The 24,010-nt window shown below is 36.9% G+C and overlaps 1 protein-coding gene across 1 annotated transcript in view; it reads right to left on the reverse strand.

Moving 5' to 3' along the window:
- Nucleotides 1–23,444, reverse strand: part of LOC121373004 (centrosomal protein POC5-like) — a 34,386-nt gene extending 10,942 nt beyond the window's left edge. Inside the window, exons 1-7 of the mRNA XM_041499445.1 lie at nucleotides 23,364–23,444; nucleotides 18,105–18,180; nucleotides 13,066–13,242; nucleotides 11,179–11,360; nucleotides 8,891–8,961; nucleotides 5,300–5,498; nucleotides 2,609–2,788 (exon numbers count right to left, since the gene is read on the reverse strand). Of these exons, the coding sequence (XP_041355379.1) occupies nucleotides 2,609–2,788; nucleotides 5,300–5,498; nucleotides 8,891–8,961; nucleotides 11,179–11,360; nucleotides 13,066–13,242; nucleotides 18,105–18,180; nucleotides 23,364–23,444 (966 nt within the window). The remainder of the gene's footprint in view (nucleotides 1–2,608; nucleotides 2,789–5,299; nucleotides 5,499–8,890; nucleotides 8,962–11,178; nucleotides 11,361–13,065; nucleotides 13,243–18,104; nucleotides 18,181–23,363) is intronic.
- Between the last annotated feature and the right edge of the window lie 566 nt (nucleotides 23,445–24,010).

Here is a 24,010-nt window from a genome sequence, read left to right on the forward strand (position 1 = left end):
CAAGTGTAATGGACGACTGGATGACTAAAAAAACAAAAACCCAAAGACAGCTGTCTACCAACCAAGCTAAATAATCCCATCCACCCAATGAAGACCTATAGAATAGTACACACGTTTACTCGATATCAGTTTTACAAAACAAGTGAACATCCCATATTAGTTCACGAGTTTCATATACATGCAATTGTTATATAGTTAAACAGAAGTGTGGTATTGTATTTATTATCGACCATCAAATAATGTAAAATCTGATGATTACTTCCAACATTACTCAACGAGACATGCGAATACACACAGCTTAGACCAGGGAAGATGATGTCACTTAACTCTTATCCATCCAGCTTCACAACGAGACATGTGAATACACACAGCTTAGACAGGGGAGATGATGTCACTTAACTCTTATTCACCCAGCTTCACAACGAGACATGCGAATACACACAACTTAGACCAGGGAAGATGACATCACTTAACTCTTATTCATCCAGCTTCACAACGAGACATGTGAATACACACAGCTTAGACAGGGGAGATGATGTCACTTAACTCTTATTCACCCAGCTTCACAACGAGACATGCGAATACACACAGCTTAGACCAGGGAAGATGACATCACTTAACTCTTATTCATCCAGCTTCACAACGAGACATGCGAATACACACAGCTTAGACCACGGAAGATGACATCACTTATCTCTTATTCATCCAGCTTCACAACAAGACATGCAAATACACACAGCTTAGACCAGGGAAGATGACATCACTTATCTCTTATTCATCCAGCTTCACAACGAGACATGCGAATGAATATACACAGCTTAGACCAGGGAAGATGACATCACTTATCTCTTATCCACCCAGCTTTACAACGAGAAAACATCATCACTGACCCAAGTTTCCAGTGTGAAATATGAATAATTTTTACATGCTCATATACCACTAGAGTTTCGAGCATGTCCGTCCCGGGGCCTGTCTCTGGATAGCCAGGGGCTTGTACTGGGACAGAAACAAAAAAATTAAGCGAACAATTTTGAAATTTACATCCAAAAATTAAATAGTGGGCCTTTAAAATTTCGATGCGCATCTCTAATTAATATAATTAAATAAAGAAAATTCTACTCATTAAATTTGGTCGTTAAATAGATCGGGTGGTCAAAAAGAAATTAGATAAGCGTAATTTTGAACCTACATTTTTCAACCTCAAATTGTAAGAAAACAACTAGTGTAACACTCTCTTGGTGTGTGTAATATTTTAGGGGACATCTTGGTGAGTCTAATTACCCAAATAAAATTTCAAGAACGTAATTAATATTTAAAAAATAATTTTTTTTAAAACCCTACGATCATGATCCACGACGTCATCATTTATGATGCTTTCACAAAGTTTAGTTTCACTTTCAATCAACAACGAGTAATCTCATCCATCATCTACTTCGAAGTCTGTATTATCAGTTATTTTCGGCGAATATATTCTTTACAAATCTTCAATTTTCATTAAAAGAAATATTATACAAATAGCAAGAAATCGAACCCATGTGCGTGTTATGTTATCAATAACATTTACACAAACTTAGACCATTTTTTTTGTTTTCTTTTCGATATTGTGGTAACAACTTAAATATGAATATCAGTCAACAAATTACATTCATCATGTTTGATTGTCATTCTACTATGTTCTAGCGCTCACAGAATCAAGATAGATAACTCCTGTCATATGTTAACATTTCATTTCAACTTATTTTCGTGCTTATATCCAATTAAGGTTGAAGCATGCTATCCTGGGCACACACGTCAGCTATCTGTCCATGACAGTGGGTTAGTTGTTAGTTTGTTAGTGGTAAGTTAGAGAGAAGAGAGTGTAGTGGCCTTACACCTACTCATTGAGCCCTTAAGAGCTTACTCTAGGTGGGAGCTGGTACCAGGCTGCGAACCCTGTACCTACCAGCCTCTAGTTTGATGGCTTAACCACTGCACCACCATGGCCGGTGAATGCTGACAGCTGTGTTTACGAAACTCAGTCGCAGTCGAGAATGGGAGGAAAAGAGTTAACCAAAATGACATCAACAAATACGCAACATAAGGTGCATACTAAATTTATACGACACACGCAAACATTCACCAGGTGGACACGGTTTCTGCCAGAGGGTAAAATGGGTATGGCACCATACCCAAATGTTTTGGCAGATTTTACTTTGTGTAAATTTACCTTTTGACAAAATTAATGACTTTTTATCATTACTGTATGATTTTCTTAACCCTAAACCTAAACCATTTTTCTTCCGAGGGAGGTCCCCCATACTCCCTATCAATTGTGGTTGCATTAATTCAGCACACACATTGTAAATATTCAATTAGTGCCATACCCATAAATTTCACTGGTGGGGATAAATTTCAGGGCTAGCTCTGGCACTTGCCAAATTCGCCAAATGCGAATTTCAAAAACAAATCGGCAAATTTTATTTTAATTTGGCGAACTAATTTTATGTAATAATTGATATTTTGATACAAAATAACTGGGGATTTGCAATTTTTGAAGTTTAATAGATAATTTGGCGAAATGTTCTGCTGACATAGAGCTAGCGCTGTTTAAAATAAACGTATTGCTCACCGACGCCAGTTTGACCTCGTAGTGGTCGGTGAGGTCTCTACAGACGTCCTGCGCCTTGGCCTGACACGCGCGCTCTACCCGATTCTTCCACCTCGTCTCGATGATCGAGTGCCATGCATACCACACCTTCTGTGACAGCTTCTTCTCGTAGTGCTTTCTTGCCAGGTTACTAGCAAACGCCTGAAAGAAAGAACGAAAGAAAGAAAGAAAGGTTTTATTTAACGACGCACTCAACACATTTTATTTACGGTTATATGGCATCAGACATATGGTTATGGACCACACAGATATTGAGAGAGGAAACCCGCTGTCACCACTTCATGGGCTACTCTTTTCGATTAGCAGCAAGGGTTCTTTTATATGCACCATCCCACAGACAGGGTAGTACATACCATGGCCTTTGATATACCAGTCATGGTGCACTGGTTAGAGAGAGTGAAATAGCCCAATGGGCCCACTGACGAGAATCGATCCCAGACCGACCGCGCATCAAGTGAGCGCTATACCACTGGGCTACATCCCGCCCCGCACCTGAAAGAGACATCCACTTCATGTATGCATCACATCAATAAACAACACAGGGCACCATTACCAGGTGGGTTTGTTTTAAATCACCTCAACTTTATTATATTCTGTTTGATTAATACATGACCATCAGGGGCTGAATTTTAATTTTTAATCGGGGTGGGGATGGGTATGGAGATGGGGTGGGAGGCATGGTTGCCTTCGATATAATAACGGGACACAAAGGAAACATTTTCTTTCAAAAGAGGTGTATGAACACAATTTACTTTCCCAGACAAAAATAGTCCTAACCTGGTGCCTTGGGCTCTAACCTCCACAATGGTATTGATTACGGAAACATTTTATCATATTACCAATGATAATTGATTTGATATGGATACCTTTTATCATATTACCAATGATATTTTGTTGGATATGGATACCTTTTATCATATTACCAATGATAATTGATTTGATATGGATACCTTTTATCATATTACCAATGATAATTTATTGGATATGGGTACCTTTTATCATATTACCAATGATATTTTGTTGGATATGGATACCTTTTATCATATTACCAATGATAATTGATTTGATATGGATACCTTTTATCATATTACCAATGATAATTTTACTGTTTTTCTAAGATACATGTATACAACATGGCATATATGGAAAGGACAGCAGTTGCTAATTTTAAAAACAACTGGCACATTTTATTCTAATCTGGCGAAATAATTTGATGTAAAAATTTATATTTTGTTTAAAAATAACTGGGTTTCAGCATTTTAAACATTTTAATGGATAACTTGACGAAATTATCTGCTAACTGGCACATTTTATTCTAATCTGGCGAAATAATTTGATGTAAAAATTTATATTTTGTTTAAAAATAACTGGGTTTCAGCATTTTAAACATTTTAATGGATAACTTGACATGATAGTAAACCTGGAAAAGCACCACAGTATTGTTGCCGTCGACAACACCCAATTTTCAGAATTAAGATGTACTAGTCACAAGACATTAAGGGCCACACTGACACTCCGTCTGAGAGGGGTAGCCCATTCGCTGTGCCAGTCGTGTGGAAACACTCTTACAGTTAATGGATGATGGAATGGCTCACTTGCAGGCATCTGGCTACTTGTCTCATGGATATGCTATCATTCACACATGGCAGGGCTCCACCACAGTCCAGAATGCTCAGTTTATGTTTTAGTGGCTTGGTTATCCGAAGCCAGATTGCAAAATTTTTTAAACTTTCCCAACTCTAATCAAACATGAAAAGTGTTAACATGAAAAAGGAGTTTCATGTGCACCGTGCAGTTTTCAGACAGGTGCCCTGTTAAGTTAGAATTTTTTTTTTTTTAAAGTTAAATAATCTTGAATTTTTTATGCATTTGCCATACGCTTTTTACCGGCAACCAAACAAGCAGTGAGCAAAAGGCTAACGCACATGCAATCTGAAATGCTTTCTTGAAGTCTGTAACCCTGTAATCTACTTTTCATTACCTATCACCATCCCTGATTTAAAAAACAATACAATAAGAAAACATTTGGTACTGGACCGTAAATTGTTGTGACTAGTATAGATAACTCTTGTGAATGTTGACCGTCCGTGTCTCAAATGCAGTTGAGTATGGCTTTTACTAAATAGTATCCCAAAAAACATAAAAGAAAGAAAGAAGGACAGAAAGAAACAAAGAAAAATAAAAGAAAGAAGGACAGAAAGAAAGAAAAAAATAAAAGGACAGAAAGAAACAAAGAAAAATAAAAGAAAGGACAGAAAGAAAGAAAGAAAAATAAAAGGACAGAAAGAAAGACAAAGAAAAATAAGATAGAAAGAAAGAAAGAAAATAAAAGAAAGGACAGAAAGAAAGAAAAATAAAAAACAAAGGACAGAAAGAAAGAAAAATAAAAGGACAGAAAGACAAAGAAAAGGACAGAAATAAAAATAAAAGAAAGGACAGAAAGAAAGACAAAGAAAAGAAAGAAAGAAAAAGAAAGAAGGACAGAAAGACACAAAGAAAAATAAAAGAAAGGACAGAAAGAAAGACAAAAGAAAGAAAGAAAAAAGAAAAAGAAAGAAAGAAGGACAGAAAGACACAAGGAAAAATAAAAGAAAGGACAGAAAGAAAAAAGAAAAAGAAAAGAAAGACACAAATAAAGAAGAACCTCCTCACCTCCCTCTTGAAGTCATTGTGTCGTATTTTCCACTCGCTGAATTTTTTGGCCATCTCGTATTTCTCTCGCTGTTTCTGCATGGCGTGGGTCAGGTTTGATATCACCTGGTCCTTCCGCTCTATGGAAACCTCGTACGTGTGCAGTAACTCCTTCACACTGTCCAGCTCATTCAGCAGGCGGTTCTTCTCAAAAGCATTTCTGAAATACACGAACAACAGACATCCAAATAAGAATTCCACAGACTTAAATGTCTCGCGTAGCATAAAAGGTTTTTCGGTGCACTGTGATGCCAAACATAGGTGCAACTATAAAACAAGTTTCAGCTCACTGTGATGCCAAACATAGGTGCAACTATAAACCAAGTTTCAGCTCACTGTGATGCCAAACATCGGTGCAACTATAAACCAAGTTTCAGCTCACTGTGATGCCAAACATCGGTGCAACTATAAATCAAGTTTCAGCTCACTGTGATGCCAAACATCGGTGCAACTATAAACCAAGTTTCACTGACCTAGGATTTATAGTGTGAAACTGATGTAAACACGAAAAATCAATGTTAAAGGGACAGTCCTGAGTTTTCTGCATTGTAAGATGTTTCTGACTAATAAAATATTTCTACGATTAAACTTATATATTAAATATATTTCCTTGTTTAGAATATCAATGTCTGTACATTCAATGTGTTTCTGGTCATCTTAACATTTGTAAGAAGCCCAAACTAGATTTTATCTTGTAATAATTTCGAAAAAAAATATTTTAGGAAATAAAATGAAATTTAACCTAGTACAAATACTAGAACGTCCAGAAACATGTTTAATATACAGCCACTAATATTTTATGCAGAAAAATATATTTTATATGTAATTACAATCGTTAAAAAGGATCTGTTCGTCGATAACATCTTAAAAGTTGCAGCGAACTCAGGAATGTCTCTTTAACGACACCCCAGCACGAAAAATACATCGGCTATTGGGTATCAAACTAAGGTAATGCAAACAAATAAGGTGATGATCAACATCAATATAAAAATTCAAGATTTAAATAAAAACAGTGTAAAGAACTGTGCAAAAATACAAATATTACAGATAGATACTGACTTTAATCAAAATTTCAATTTGTGCTGTATTGGCCATTCTCAAAGAGAATGTTACACCCCTGCACCACGGTGAGGTTACAACACGCGCAGGGGTTGCGGGCTACGGTTTTTGACCGGCGTCATTTAGAAACGACGCGAGGTCAAGCTGCAGGAGGGACGCAACGCAGTCTGGTCACCATCCACCGGACGGGACTTTACCACCAGGGTATACTTCAAGATATGGACAACCCGTGCGATTGTTGCCATTGGAAACGTAATACCGGTACCTATATCCTGCGTTTTTAATTTTTTAACGGAGAGACAAAACTAGTACACTATAGTCGGTCATATCCTCATACAAAAATGTTTTTGGTAAATAATTTCAGTTTGCGTTTTTATTTTGTAACGGAGAGACAAAACTAGTACACTATAGTCGGTCCTATCTTCATACAAAAATGTTTTTGATAAATAATTTCAGTTTGGTTTGACGTAAGAACAAAATGTTTGCTGATAAATATCAATGCACTGTATGACAATCCCAAATTGGGACAAGTTAAAACAAAGTTTGTTTTGTTTAACGACACCACTAGAGGACATTGATTTAGTAATCATCGGCTATTGGATGTCAAACATTTGGTAATTTTGACATATAGTCAGAGAGAAGAAACCCTCTACATTTTTCCATTAGTAGCAAGGGATCTTTTATATACACTATCCCACAGGCAGGACAGCACATACCACACCCTTTGATATACCTGTCGTGGTGCACTGGCTGGAACAAGAAATAGCCCAGGCTCACCAATAGGGATCGATCCCAAACCGACCACATCTAAAGCGAGTGCTATACCACTGGGCTACCTCCCATTCCAAGTTAAAACATGTTCATTATTTCTTATTTTAACAGCAGTAATGAACAAATATCAAATTTATTATTTTATTCTTCTTTTCAGTATTTTGGAAATACTGAAACACTAGATACATGTATATATACAGGAGATTCAGGTTGGATGCTGTCAGGAAAACAAAAATAAAGCTATGTTTATATACATGTATATGTATGCAAGGAAACAGCCAAAAATCGTCAACTATTGTTTTGATTGGAGGTGTTTAGTCCTACACATGTGTATCAGGAGCAGCAGAAGCAATTAAAAGTTGGTACGGCCATGAAAGCAATGCATATATGATGAGATATATACCATATGAGCGCCATAGGAAGAGAAAAAAAAACATTCCAGGCCCCAAAAGTGGTACGGTCCTGACCATACTGGCTGTACCGCTTTCGACTCCCCTGTACATATATGTGCAGATTTATAAGCATAGATAAATATGGACATGATTATTTTGATCATACCATGTGGTGAACGAAACTGTATCCACATGCCAAACCTCATGCTGGAAGCAAAAATGGCATTTGGATAGACATCGCATGGTGTTTCACTACAGAAATTTCAGAGATTGCTACCAATTCTAAATTGTTAAACAGTAGTTACTAATTAATATTTAACTGATCACCAACTGTCACTAATCAATATTTTAAACTAAAGTATTCCCTGTATTAAAGTACACACATATATTCAAATAAGGAAGGAAATGTTTTATTTGACGACACACTCAACACATTTTATTTACAGTTATATATGTATGTTGTCAGACATACATGTATGGTTAAGGACCAAACAGATATTGAAAGAAGAATCCTGCTGTCGCCACTTCATGGGCTACTCTTTTTGATTAGCAGCAAGGGATCTTTTAACAATACATAGATCTAATTACAGTGAAATTCCCCCCAAACCGGACACCCTCTGAACCAAATAAACAGTCTGGTTTTAAAAGGTATCCGGTTTAGAGAGGTTCTCTTGTGTACAGATATTGATAAAGCGGCGGCGAGAAATGTCCGGTTTTGAGGGAATTCCGGTTTACCGAGGGTCCTGTTTTGAGAGGTTTCACGGTATCAGATCCCATTTCCATATACACACGCAGCATGGCTGGCTCCGTGCTCGTGTGGTGAGAATGTAGCTTTAAGTGCAATTTGGTCAATATATTCCACTGTTTTCAGTTTGAGTTCATCTTCAGCACTTACCAAATTGAAGGAAGGAGTGTCTTATTTAATGATGCACTCAACACATTTTATTTACGGTTATATGGCGTCAGACATATGGTTAAGGACCACACAGATATTGAGAAAGGAAACCCACTGTCGCCACTTCATGGGCTACTCCATTCGATTAGTAGCAAGGGATCTTTTATATGCACCATCCCAGACAGGGTAGTACATACCACGGTATTTGATATGCCAGTCGTGATGCACTAGCTTGAATGAGTAATAGCCCAATGGGCCCACCGACGGGGATCGATCCCACACACCGACCGCGCATCGAGCGAGCACCTTACCACTGGGCGACGTGCCGCCTCTTACCAAATTGACGACAATTTTGATAGTTTTCCTTTTTTCCTAATACTTAACCTGAAATCTCACACATGTGCATTCACCACAAATTAGCTAACGTGGACAAACCTTTCCTTCTCCTTCATCAGGTCCTGGTGACTCAGCTCAATAAGTCGGATTTTCGACTGACTGAATTCAGCCTAAAACGGAATAAATAATATATTTAATAATACTCTACATTTTCAGAATAACAGTTGAACGGATGGATTATTATTATAGGATTACAATATTTTAAAATCGCAGGTAACCAGGGGCCCATGCTTATAAGTAAACAGAACATGGACATAAATAGAATAAAATAATAAAAACTGGTCACATTTCACAACTAGAAATGCTGCCAGCACAGTGGTAGGAACAGTAGGTCATCAGGTATTACAGAGGTCAACTCTGTCTGCCTCTCCAAAAACTGACCCCACCCGACCAATCAAATTTAATCAATTCTTTTATTATCCATATGGTTCAACATAACCGAATTAATAATAATCATACGAAGCACATGTGTAATAACAAGTTTAATGACATAATTTTGGGAAGTGATGTCATAACATGCCATTGCTTCTCCAGTCCTAGTTCAGACTGAGCATTTGAAATATGACGTCATTTCGTCATCACCTTCTAGTTGTGGCTGAAACATTTTGAGGTGGGTCTTGTTATTCGTAAAGAAAACAACAATAATAATATGGATAATAAAGAAATTATTACACTCGTGTGTGAGTCGTACTGATTTTACATAACTCGTGTCAGGATTCATGTATTACCTTCGCTTTCGCTCGGGCAATACAAAAATCCTGACACTCGTTTCGTAAAATCAAATTAGGTCAAAGTAAACTACTTTTTTGGGACGTTTTGAATGCGCTGTTGTGTACTATAATTCTATATTTTTACAATAAATCTGATAAGAGTTACATCCCTTTGTTCAATTTTAAATGAATGTGGCAACTTAAAATTGTGCCATAAATAAAAACATATTATTTGGTCAATGCTTATTCAAAATTTAAACCTTAAAACTGTGATCACACCTTATTATTTGTAAAAAATCTATTGCCAATATTTGTAAACAGTATTTTCTAAATGTACCTACACTGTACTAATACTAAAGTTACAGGATCGCAAATGCTGTTTATTCAACTTTATTAAAATTATTGATTCCCCTGTGGGGCACAACCAGTAAAAGTACAAAATGTCACACCAAAGGTACACTTAAACAGGGTCCATTTTTAATCTAAATTCATAAACTGGATTAGAGTTGCGGCCCTTTGCTTCTTTACCTCTAACACAAGTTATAAAGAAGAAGTTTGTTTTGTTTAATGACACTAGAGCACAATGATTTATTGATCATCGGCTACTGGATGTCAAACATTTGGTCATTTTGACAGTCATAGAGAGGAAACCCGCTACATTTTTCCATTAGCAGTAAGGGATGTTTTATATGCACCATCCCACAGACAGGATAGCACATACCACAGTCTTTGATATACCAGTCGTGGTGCACTGGCTAAAGCAAGAAATAGTCCAATAGGCCCACCAACGGGGCACAAGTAATAAAACCGTGAAAAGTGGAAAGAAAGAAATGTTTTATTTAACGAAGCACTCAACACGTATGTACGGTTATATGAGTTAATGAATCACTGCCACACTGTAACAGTAGAGAAAGAGTTACTGAATCACTGCCACACTGTAACAGTAGAGAAGGAGTTAATGAATCACTGCCACACACTGTAACAGTAGAGAAAGAGTTAATGAATCACTGCCACACACTGTAACAGCAGAGAAAGAGTTAATGAATCACTGCCACACTGTAACAGTAGAGAAAGACTTAATGAATAACTGTCATACACTGTAGCAGTAGAGAAAGAGTTAATGAATCACTGCCACACACTGTAACAGTAGAGAAAGAGTTAATGAATCACTGTTGTACACTGTAACAGTAGAGAAAGAGTTAACGACTCACTGCAACACACTGTAACAGTAGAGAAAGAGTTAATGAATCACTACCACACACTGCAACAGTAGAGAAAGAGTTAACGAATCACTGCCACACACTGCAACAGTAGAGAAAGAGTTAATGAATCACTGCCACACACTGCAACAGTAGAGAAAGAGTTAATGAATCACTGCCACAGTAGAGAAAGAGTTAATGAATCACTGCCACACACTGCAACAGTAGAGAAAGAGTTAATGAATCACTGCCACACTGCAACAGTAGAGAAAGAGTTAATGAAACTCTGCCACACACTGCAACAGTAGAGAAAGAGTTAATGAATCACTGTCACAGTAGAGAGAGAGTTAATGAATCACTGCCACACAGTCACAGTAGACAGGTGTCTAAACTGATTATTAAGAATGCTACCACCCACCAGAACGTTACGTTTCAGATCGAGTGCCCACTGGTCAAGCAACGCCTCCATTCGTCCGACATCTGGGTCAATTGACGCCGTGTAAATATCGTACGATGCATGCTCACGATCCATGTCACTGCGGCCAGACTCTGAATGTAACGTCATGGAGTGTGTGGCTGAGAACTGCTGCGGGATGTAAGCTGTGTGAAAATAGAAGTTAAAGTTAAAGTTTGTGTTGTTTAACGACACCACTGGAGCACACTGATTAATTAATCATCGGCTACTAGATGTCATCAGAGGAATCCCGCTAGATATTTTTCCTAATGTAACAAAGGATCAAATATAACATTTATTTGGTTTAACGACACCACTACATTACACTGATTTGTTCATTATTGGCTATTGGATGTCAAACATTTGGTAATTTTGACATGATATAGTCTTAGAGAGAAAATCTGCTACATGTTTCCATTAGTAGCAAGGAAATTTTATATGTGTTATCCCACAGGAAGGATAGCACAATATACCAGTCGTGGAGCACTGGCTTGAACGAGAAATAGCCCAATGGGCCCCCACCGACAGGGATCGATCCTACAGTGACCAAGCATAAGGGGAACACTTTACTACTGGGCTACATCCCGAATCTTTTATATGTACTTTCCCACAGACAAGAAAGCACATACCACAGCCTTTGACCAGTTATGGTACACTGGTTGGAAACCTCAATCAGTTGAATGGATTCACTGAGTAGAGCCATCGAAAATCCGCATTTGACAGAGGCAAATTCCGCGCTGGAAATCGGCCGATTCCGCGATTGTGAAAAATGGCAATTTCCGAGATTTTCCATGCGGTAAGAAACGGGTAATTCCGCAATGAACCCATCATCTGCATACAGGCCGTTGTCAAAACGGCAATTTCTGTGACACAAGTGCGGACACAAACTATACTAAATAACAGTCTAGTATTTGATTGCATGTAAACAAATAATAAATAATGATACATTGCATTGCATTAATACCGTTATTATCGGAAACCGAAAGTGACTGAACTTTATGATGCGCTAGGTGCTATTGCGTTCAACGTATTTTAAGTTATTGTCAGTTACAAGTCAAGTAAGAAAGCACGAAGTTATTTCAATGAATAAGAAGTAAAAAAGTCTCTGTTTATCGACAAAAGTATGATTTTGAAAAAAATGAGGTAAAAATAACAGAAGAAAAAAAGGATGATTTTGACCAAAAAAAACATGTTTTCCGTGGTTTTCCGCCGAAAATGGGAATTCCGTTTTTAACGGCCGATTCCATGATTTCCGCGGTCGCGGATTTTCGGTGGCTCCATCCTGCGACACAAGCGCCTCAAGCAAAATGTACAGACAATATAGACAATTTTGACATAAAGTATGTCAAGTATGAGCCAAAGCCATGTAAGTTTTGTATGGAGAATATGCAACATACTGAATGTCTGGAATTCTTGATAAGTCTGTATAACTATCATTCTTGCTGAGGACATGCATGTTTGTTTAACAACACCTAAGCATAGTGATGTTCCAATACCGGCCTCAGTGGTGTCGTGGTGGTACCAGCTCCCACCCAGAACGAGTTGTAACGTCTCAGTGGGTAGGTGTAAGACCACTACACTCTATTCTCTGTTACTAACCACTAACAATATTATTAACAACTAACCCACTGTCCTGAACAGACAGCCCAGATAGCTGAGGTGTGTGCCCAGGACAGCGTGCTTGAACCTTAATATAAGCACGAAAAGACAGAAAAGAAAAGATGTTCCAATGATTGATCCTCAAGCGAGCGCTCTACCAACTGAGCTATACCCTGCCCCTGGATTTACCAAGTTTGAAAAAACTTGTAAAATTAGCGACAAATACATTCCTTTTCGTTTGTTTGCGGTTACCTCGACTACCGTGTTCACTGACGTGGTTTCCGCATGACCCAGCCGGACTGTGACCGATGTTGTGACGCATGCCAGCATTGTCATTGATGTTCCTCGGCGTGACGACAACCTCAACTTCATCAGCATCAACATCATCAGCGCCAGGGGGACAGAGGTTTTCTTTGTCCGACACAGAGCCTTAGAAAGAGAAACCAATATTTAAAAATATCAATACTGGGTCCAACTCATTTTTCTATGTCCTAAGTTCAAGGGCTGTAACTGCCAAAAATGGGTAAATTGCCACAAAATTCAAGCTTGATCAGTAGCAATGGTTGGTTTCTTAAGTCCACAATTACAAATAGTCAACCAGCCAACCATGGTTGGTTTCTCAAGTCCACAGTTACAAATAGTCAACCAGCTACTCATGGTTGGTTTCTAAAGTCCACAATTACAAATAGTCAACCAGCCACCCATGGTTGGTTTCTTAAGTCCACAATTACAAATAGTCAGCAACCCATGGTCGGTTTCTTAAGTCCATAATTATAAATAGTTAACCAGCCACCCATGGTTGGTTTCTTAATTTTGAAAAACATTATCACTGTTTTCGGAAGGAAATAAGCCTACATTGCTGATTTGATAAAAATACAATGTATCCATTTGAAATCAGTATCGCAGTCGATACAAAGTCGTTCCGTGGTGACACAAAGTCGGCGCTGTCTTTAGAAGTCTTGAAAAAGTTTAGCAACATAGTTGCACGTTCCTTTTGATCATTTCGCTACCTGTGCAAAATCAATGTTGTTCGGAAATTTAACGGACTGATATGAGCTTCAGCCATAAGAAGAGTCCCGTCACCCCCCCCCCCCCCCCCCCCCCCCCCCCCCCCCCCCCCCCCCGAAAAAACAACAACCCAACAACAAATTAAACACATATCTTACTTTTTCTTTATTTTTTTAAACAATATTGTATTTTAAATTTGTTTTACATGTAAAACACTAGATAAGCATCAACACATTTTGGATTTCCTATGACTTATTTTAAATGTAAAACATTCGGGATTTCCTGACTTATTTTAAATTTCGTTTGGATGAAAAAAAATTGAAATGAATAAAATTTTGCACAACAATGTTGTTCGTCTGTAGGTTACGCCAAACCAATATCAACATAATTAAATGACGGATCGTCCGTGCAAAGCTGTAATCACTCATCTGAAAATCCCTCACCTAGATGTATGTCATACACACCGTTTCTTAGTATAAATAGAGGATACTCCACGAGTGTCTTGTGATATAATCAGGGATTCTAGAAGCACGTCACAGAACCGTATGGGTAGTTTCTTAGTATAAATAGAGGATACTCCACGAGTGTCTTGTGATATAATCAGGGATTCTAGAAGCACGTCACAGAACCGTATGGGTAGTTTCTTAGTATAAATAGAGGATACTCCACGAGTGTCTTGTGATATAATCAGGGATTCTAGAAGCACGTCACAGAACCGTATGGGTAGTTTCTTAGTATAAACGGAGGATACTCCACGAGTGTCTTGTGATATAATCAGGGATTCTAGAAGCACGTCACAGAACCGTATGGGTAGTTTCTTAGTATAAATAGAGGATACTCCACGAGTGTCTTGTGATATAATCAGGGATTCTAGAAGCACGTCACAGAACCTTATGGGTAGTTTCTTAGTATAAATAGAGGATACTCCACGAGTGTCTTGTGATATAATCAGGGATTCTAGAAGCACGTCACAGAACCGTATGGGTAGTTTCTTAGTATAAATAGAGGATACTCCACGAGTGTCTTGTGATATAATCAGGGATTCTAGAAGCACGTCACAGAACCGTATGGGTAGTTTCTTAGTATAAATAGAGGATACTCCACGAGTGTCTTGTGATATAATCAGGGATTCTAGAAGCACGTCACAGAACCGTATGGGTAGTTTCTTAGTATAAATAGAGGATACTCCACGAGTGTCTTGTGATATAATCAGGGATTCTAGAAGCACGTCACAGAACCGTATGGGGTAGTTTCTTAGTATAAATAGAGGATACTCCACGAGTGTCTTGTGATATAATCAGGGATTCTCGAGTTGATAAAAGTATGAAATTCGAGGCTTGCTTTTATACTTTTATCAATGAGTGCTGATAAATTATAATATCACAAGACACGAGGGAGGTATTCATTTTATTATCCGTTATCATTTCTTTTTATTTTGCGACAATTGTAAACAATGTCAGTAATGTGGGTTGAATGTCACTATATTTGGCAGCAGCAGACTCGTTAGGTAGCAGAACGACAGTGGTGTGACGTCACTAATGATAGGTTTAGCGCTGAAACAGACACAGTGACATAACTAAAGAAGCAGTATCTCCTAGGAGAATATCGCAAATTATTGTGCCAGCGATATCTCCTACAAAAGCCTTTAATGGATGATAATATATTATACAGTCAAACTTCGTTAACTCGAAGTTGAAGGGGACGACGAAATAGTTCGAGTTTCAGGGAGTTCGAGTGCAGACCTCAAAGTGAAACTGCATTGCAGTATTATCATTTCGTTAATATCGGATGTTAGCACATTTTTTCTGTGTATATGATCAAATTAAGTAAATATTAACAGAAACTAGATAAATTCGATCAATTTGATGTACATCTCTATGTACTTTTATTTTATTAATTGACAGTAAAGTAAAAAAACCAAAAAACGAAAACTGAAAGCACGTACTTACATATTACCGGAAGTAAGCGATAAATTAAAGTTGATATATTTTTCAAATGTCAAAACGAAGCGGAACGTAACGTTGTAATAAATTAAAATACTGAATGTCGATTAGCACTAAGTACGTTTGTTTACCAAATAAAAAATACACAATATAAATAGCAAAATTATTGTAAATCACAAAAATAATTTTAAAAACCCTCGCTAACATCGCGAGACATAACATAACAAATCAAAACGCTGTATGCCAAATAGCACTAGGTTATGTACTTTTTTGCACTCGTTTAAGAGAAAAAACAAACAGCATTAATTGTTATTACAACAGTTCTTTGAAGATTACAAGACTATCCGTACTTTGTGTAATGAGGCCCGCTGTCGTGTACAAACACCGACAACCCAATGCAGGCATGTAGGATCATTTCGTTCCGCATAGTCGGCGATCTATTATTCTGTAATTACCGCGTGTATCATCGATAGCCGAGACCAGTCGGGACACTCACGCTTGGCTTGGGTGACAATTCATTTTTTCTTTAAAGTATTACCGGTACAGTTAAAAGGCTCAGTCACTCCACAAACTTCGAGTCTTGGAAGTGCAATATCCCTTATTTTTTTATGGTGGGACCACAAAATTACTTTGAGAGATAGAGTTTTTCGAATGTTCGAAGTTTGAGTGTTCGAAGTCTGTTATTACTAGTTTGTATAGCAGTTCGGCCGGGACCGCTGTTTCACTTCGAGAGATCGACGTTTACGAAAGATCGAAGTTTGAGTTATCGAAGGTCGACTGTATATCGATGCAATTTAATGACACTGATGAAATCAAAATATATTAAAACAATTATAGTTGGGTGTCATGAAAATCTCTCTCATCGCTATTCCAAGCCAATCGAAATACATGTAAGTCGGCCGATTCCGGATTCTCTGCGGAGTTCGACACTTGTATAGCTTCTTTAATTTTTCAGACTGAATTGGGTCTATCAACAGCAAACGCAATGACATTCTAATGACTGTACCTTGTGTCAAACAAAATGACCGCTAATATTAACTTTGTGATTGTCAAAGCATGCAAATACATAACCTCATCTGGCTCATGAGAAGGTACCTGTGCAGCTAGTTAAGATTTATTTAGTTTAAAACCCATTTTACCTGTCACAAGAGCATGTACAATGTATTCCGAACATGCACCGCGGTGTGCGAGATCTCGTGCCACGGTCGCGAGAAAATCATGTTGTCATTACTATGAATGGCATTGTACAGAATTTCTAATTTCCAACAAATCGAAACTAACGTTAATAAATTTCTGTTAAATTGTTTAAGCCTAAATTGAAATTGGTGAATTTTTTTTTTAATCTTCCCCAAAAGAGGTCAAACAAGATTTTGACACGGGTCGATTTCCGTGGGTTGGTCGGGTTAGAACAAACCTAATTTTTATTTTCGCCTGGTAGCTTTTAAGTTAGTTCAAGCAAACACAAAGTATATTTTTGTATTTATGATAGGAGAAAAGCTACAAAATCACTGAAGAAAATCGTTCATGTAAATGCCAAAACCACACTAACAACATGGTTGGTTTCTCAAGTCCATAAACCACAAATAGTCAACCAGACTCCCATGGTTGGTTACTCAAGTCCACAATTACAAATAGTCAACCAGCCTCCCATGGTTGGTTTCTCCCAGTCCACAATCACAAATAGTCAACCAGCCTCCCATGGTTGGTTACTCAAGTCCACAATTACAAATAGTCAACCGGCCTCCCATGGTTGGTTACTCAAGTCCACAATTACAAATAGTCAACCGGCCTCCCATGGTTGGTTTCTCAAGTCCACAATTACAATACATGGCACTACAATTAGTCAGTTTGTTAAGTCCACAATTACAATACATGGCACTACAATTAGTCAGTTTGTTAAGTCCATAATTACAATACATGACACTACAATTAGTCAGTTTGTTAAGTCCACAATCACAAACAGTGGCACAGCAATTAGTCAGGTTACTTAAGTCCATAATTACAATACATGACACTACAATTAGCCTTGGTAGTTCAAGTCCTCACCCGAGTGATGTCAATGCTCCCTCTCCCATGGATGATTTTTCAAGTCCACAATTACAATACTGGCACTAAAAGAGTCACTTCTTAAGTCCACATACAATACTGGCGCACAATTGTCAGTTGGGTAAGTCCATAATTACAATACAGGCAACAATTAGTCGGCGTTAAGTTCAACAACACTCAATTATCATTCCTCCTACACAACTTGGCATTACAATTAGCCTGTTAGTTAAGGTCTCACCTGAGGTGATGCAATATCTATATGATATCCGCGTCATCAAACTGAGGAAACAAAACACTCGTCTGACAGATGTCGCACATGTTGGGTGAGGTAATGTACGACGGCGTATTTCAACAACTCATCATATTCCTCCTACACGCACACAAAACACAACAGAACATGTATAAGGTAATGTAATATGAATGTATCCGCCTACACGTACACAAAACACAACAGAACATGTATGAGGCAATGTAATATGAATGTATCCTCCTACACGCACACACAAAACAAAATATAACATGTATAAGATAATGTAATATGAATGTATCCTACACATATACAAAACACAATATAACATATAACAGGGCTCGACCGTAATGACAGCACTAGCCATCATTGAGTCTTGAGATATCAATTGCCGTATGTCAGGAGCATCACCCACAAGACAAAAGTTTTCATCCATGGCAATTTTGTTTTTAAATATTTCAGGGGTGGGATTTAGTGAACTGTATAAAAGAGGAAATCTGGAGGGGTCCCAGAAATTCTTGAAATCCTAGGTTAAAATCTATGCCATTTGATACATTTTGGAGGAAAAGACAATTAAAATGTCAGGAAACGCAATGTTTCATGAGAGGAAAACTGTGGATCCGAGGAGAATTCCCACCCCTGATATTTGCTTGATTTTATAAAAAGTAAAAAATATATAAATTTTAAAAAAATTTTGCTATAAAAAACCCACCCAATATGTCAAACAATTATTACAGCATAAAATTCTGAAATAAATGTTTGTTTTGTTAATAGATACATATGTATACATGTACAATAATTCTGGAGAAAAAGTGCCTTAGCACCCCTCGAAATCAGCAATGCTGCTGCAAAAGGTGTTGCAAAATTGATCTTCAACAGACTTTTTATCATTGTCAGGTATTTACATGTACTTTGTTATGATCTGTAATACATGGCCATGTTTAGATCTGAATTTCGATGGCTGATTATGTAACTGAAAAAAAAACAGGACTCTAACTTTAGAATTTGTCAACCACCATGTCAATTTTGAGCCTCCCTATACAATTTGTTTTCTATCTCATGGTCCATTCCTTGACATGGTGGGCTAGCTTGCATGTCTCAATGACTCGGAGAGCTATGCCAGCTGGAGCATCAGCTCCTGGTAGGGTCACCCAAGCTGGACTGGTCAAAGGATAGAGACTAAACTAATATGGACCGGACAGACAGAGGACGTTAGTCAAGAAAGAGAACTGTTTAGAAGAAGCAAACTCCAAAATCAAAACTGGGCTGGAGAGGCTCAGAATCCTAGTAAGGAAAGTCTCCTAGGAGAAGGAAAACTCCAAATTGAAACCAAGTCCACTGAAGTCAGAGTACAGAAGCTATGCATTAATTAGCATCGAAACTGAAAGGAAATGTCTGTACATGCACCAAGCTCTATGATCTCTATGATCATCATCAATTTGTTTTCAACGTGACATTTGCAGCACAAAAGTCCCTATGACAATTTATAACTCACCAATGGCAAATTACATTTGCCGTTGGTGTCGTTGTTAAGTTTGAGACCTGTAAAACCTTTTTTTACAAGAGACTGGTTTGTGTTGGTCTGTGTATTATCATTTGTAAATGATATTGTAGGCCAGGGCTGACACTTGATTCACTAGTCCTCAGATTATATGAAGCATTTGCATTAAATATAATATATTCCAGGCCTTCAAAAGATTTTTACTGGTCACCCGATGGCCTAACTTTGTAAAAATTGTAGTTCCCAATAGCCAACAAAATCTGTTTTTACAAAACTGTAGTTCCCCATAGCCAACAAAAGCTGTTTTTACAAAACTGTAGTTCCCTTTCACAACAAAAGTTGCTTAAAATTACAAAATTGTAGTTCCACTTAGCCAACAAATGTTGGAATCTAATTAAACTTAGCTCCACTGGTTAATTACTATTACCTGTGGATCTAACAGCACCCCGTTGGAGCTTAATGTCCAAAATTGACCTTTCACTTCGACCAACAAAATGTTAATTGCAAAACTCATGCCCAGTGATTTGAAACTTCGGGATTATGCCGAGGGTATAAGAAATGATTTGGGTGAATTATGAAGTATGCCGCAAACTAATTTCAAAATAAAATTTCTTTCAAGACGAAAAAACCCAAAACGTGATGGTATAGTCATAAAATCTGTTTATACTAGTATACAATCCAGAGTTTATTACTGCACTTTTCCCCTTGTTTTTTAATGTTGAAATAGACCAACAAGTTCGCCTATTCCATAAATAGTCTCGCCCAATATTTTTAGAATTTGTATGCTCCCGAATAACGCTATAAGAAGCGAAATGTAATTGATCGATATTTAAATTGTTATTTATAGATGAAATGTCACCTGGACACGGGAGTCCACGCAATGCTGTTAGATCTACTTGTAAACCAGTAGAGCTAATTTTAATCAGATTGCAAATGTTGTTTTTACAAAATTGTAGTTTCCCGTAGACAACAAAAGTTGTTTTTACAAAATTATAGTTAATACCCTTAGACAACAAAAGTTGTTTTTACAAAATTGTTGTTTCCCTTAGTCAACAAAAGAAGCTTCCAGAAGGTGACCTGGCTACTGGCAATTTTCAACCCTGGTAGGATGAAAGGTCAAGATTGCAACGTTTACATATACTATGTAGCCAGTCTTTCTGCCAGACTTATTTTGGGGGGTATGGCGCTATGGAATTAAATGCTACCACAGTCAACAGGGGGTATGGGGTCCTCCGCAGAAAGGAAATATGTTAGGTTTAGGGGTTGTTGTTGTTGGGGTTTTTTTGGGGGGGGGGGGGGGGGGGGTTGGGGGGTTAATGAGTTTATTGCCCCCAGATCAGTTGACAGTGTCAAGGTTGGGGAACCTTGAATCATTGCCTTACAAAAATACATGTATATAATCATACCTTCTAGTTACATGTACATACATTTGAATTTGTTTATAAACAATACATAAATATGAATACAATAATGGTTTTGATCTGAGGGGGGTAGGAGAGAGAGAATGGACAGATGAAATGAAGGGGGGGGGTGGGGGTGGAAGAGGAAAGATAAACAGAAGCTAAAAAAGAGAGAAAGAAGCATGTATTATTTACTCGTATTGTAGATTAAGATTGGTTTTCTGATTCTACTGAATTTTTTGTATATCCAAGCAAGCCCAGATTTTCCTTTAGGTTAACAAAATGTGCAGTTGAGATTGAAGAAAGTAGTATCAATTAATTCTCTGATTTTCAAGCAAAAAAGAATCAACCATTTCTCCCAATGTTCATTAAATTTGTCATACTGGCAATTTTTTAAATAAATCTTTCTATTTGGAATTTAGTTTCCAAGATATTTTCAATGGCCTTTTTGTGCAAACTTTGTTTAAGTATATTTTCATGTTGTAAATGTAATATTTTATATTGACAGTTATCCAGTTTACTATGTATCTTAGATCACCATCTGTCATTCCAAACATACCGGTAACACATTTTTGCTTAGTGGGATGCAAAGACCAGTTTTTTTCAAAAATCCATTTTTTAACTGCTTCCTAAAGGTTTCTTACTTCAATGCAGTCGTAAAAAAAAGGTGTTGCAATGTCTCCGGTTCATTATTACAAAAAGAGCATTACAAAAGAAGAAAAGTAGCCAGAATTCATTTGTTCTGAATCAACATAAAGTGTATCATATGAAGAAAAGTATTAGTAGCCCAGAATTCTGTGTAACAGTCTGTATTGAAACCACCTTAAAGTTGTATCTTTTAAACAATAGAAAGGTAGAGCATAGTATGTAATAATACCCAACTGAATAATACATCTTTCCTGAAACTGTTTTTGATCTTTTCTTTTTTAAATATAATGAAATAGTCCTCATATATAATTAGGTCCCTTGTACTTAAACCAGTAGTAGATTGAAATAAGTTGACCCATTTATTACAATTTAGAAAAAGTCTTCTTATCCATGATAATTTTAAGGATGTCATTACATGTTGTATATCTGGCATTTTTATACCCTCATATCTATAATCTTGAGTTAATAATTCTCGTTTTATTTTTTCTGGTTTATTTTGCCAAATAAATTGGAAAAATATTTTATTTAAATTATTTATAATTGTTTTTGATGGATTTGGTAATGACACTAGTAGATACGTAATTTTTGGTATTAATAAAGTTTTAACAATTGTAACTCTTCCTAGGACAGTCAGTTTTCTAAATGACCACAGTTTTATCAAGTTCAGAATTTGTTTGATCTTAGAGCCAAAATTACATGCTATAATATCTTTTAAATTTATGGGAAAGTTAATACCGAGCAAAGTAAACTGGTTTTCACCCCATTCCAATTTCCAACGTGTATGGTGATAGACATCTTTACAATATTTTTTGCTACCTATCCAGATGGCTTTTGACTTAGAGTAATTTATTTTTAAACCGGAGATCTCAGAATAGTAATCAAGTAATGTCATTGTATTGTACAGAGACTCAGGAGATCCATCAAGAGTGAAAGTAGTATCATCGGCATATTGAGAAATTAGATATTCTTCACCATTAATAGTAATGCCTTTGATATTTGTTTTATTTCTAACCAGAAATGTGAGAATTTCAGCACAAATTAGAAAAATATATGGCGACAGGGGGTCACCTTGTCTGCAACCTCTTTCTAATTTGAAAGTTTCTGATAAATAACCATTTTGTAATACACTGGACATTGAATTTTTGTTATATGTTTTAATCCAGCTGTTTATTGAACTTTTAAAATTAAATATATCTAATGCTTTTTCGATAAAGGACCAAGATACAGAACCAAAAGCTTTTTCGAAGTCCACAAGTATTAACAGACCAGGTATATTGTATGTTTCAGTGTATTGCATTATATCATATATCAATCGTATGTTTTCTCCAATATATCTTCCTTTAATAAAACCTGTTTGATCTTTATTTATTATTTTATCTAAGACTGTTTTAATTCTGTTTGCAATGCAGCCAGAAGCCATTTTGTAAGTGCAGTTCAAAAGAGTTATGGGTCGCCAATTTTTCAAAAATTGCTTAGGCTTATTTTGCTTGGGGATACAAGTGATTTTACCTACCCGGCAGTTTTTGTACTTGGGACATTTCCTCAACAGTATAACTATAGTTTATTGACCAAACTATAAAAGTTCAGGTTTTAGGGTTAAGAAAATCATGCAGTAATAACAACAGTAATTAATTTTGTCAAAACGTTAACTTAAAAACAATTGTGCAAAAATAATTGGGTATGGCACTATACCCATTATACCCTCTGGCAGAAACCCTGGTAGCTAGCTAACAAAGAGAACAAGCAGAGAAACATACCTGAAGTTGCGATGACACTGAACTTCCAGGAGAATCAGGTGGAATGTGTGGCAGACTGTTTTCACTTCCTGTTCGAGACATTTTTGACAAAGACCAACTGAAATATTATAAATATATATATACATATGTATCTGTATTTTATTCACCTTTCTTTTTTCTTCAAGTCCTCCATATAAGGTAAATAAAACACATACATACATACATGTATTAGTCATGGTGAGCAACGCAGTAATACTAGTAATAGCACAAATACTGTACATGCAGGGTGCTTAACAATAGTGAAAATGATAGTTCTGTTCAAACGTCGCATGTGCAAGTTAAGTTTGTCATAATCCATTTTTCGTTTGTGATTTAATTTAGGAAATAGTCACGTGGTCATGACCCACTACACTTACATGAAATTGGTTTTTGTGTGACCCATAAATGGTTACCCAATGTGCAATTTTTTTTAGTAAACTAGTTTGGGAGTGGCAGTAGATATATACAGCCCTGATCACATACGGTTTTATTGTTCAGATTACCTTGGATGTTCCATCAATTGCCTTAAAAACTGTATCAAAAAAGAATCTTTGTTGTTAATTTACCCTGAATTGACACACCCCCTCCCCCCCCCACCAAAAAAAAAATAAAAAAAATAAAAGAAGTTA

This window comes from Gigantopelta aegis, chromosome 5 (genome assembly GCF_016097555.1).
Source record: "Gigantopelta aegis isolate Gae_Host chromosome 5, Gae_host_genome, whole genome shotgun sequence".
Classification (NCBI taxonomy): Eukaryota; Metazoa; Mollusca; class Gastropoda; order Neomphalida; family Peltospiridae; genus Gigantopelta; species Gigantopelta aegis.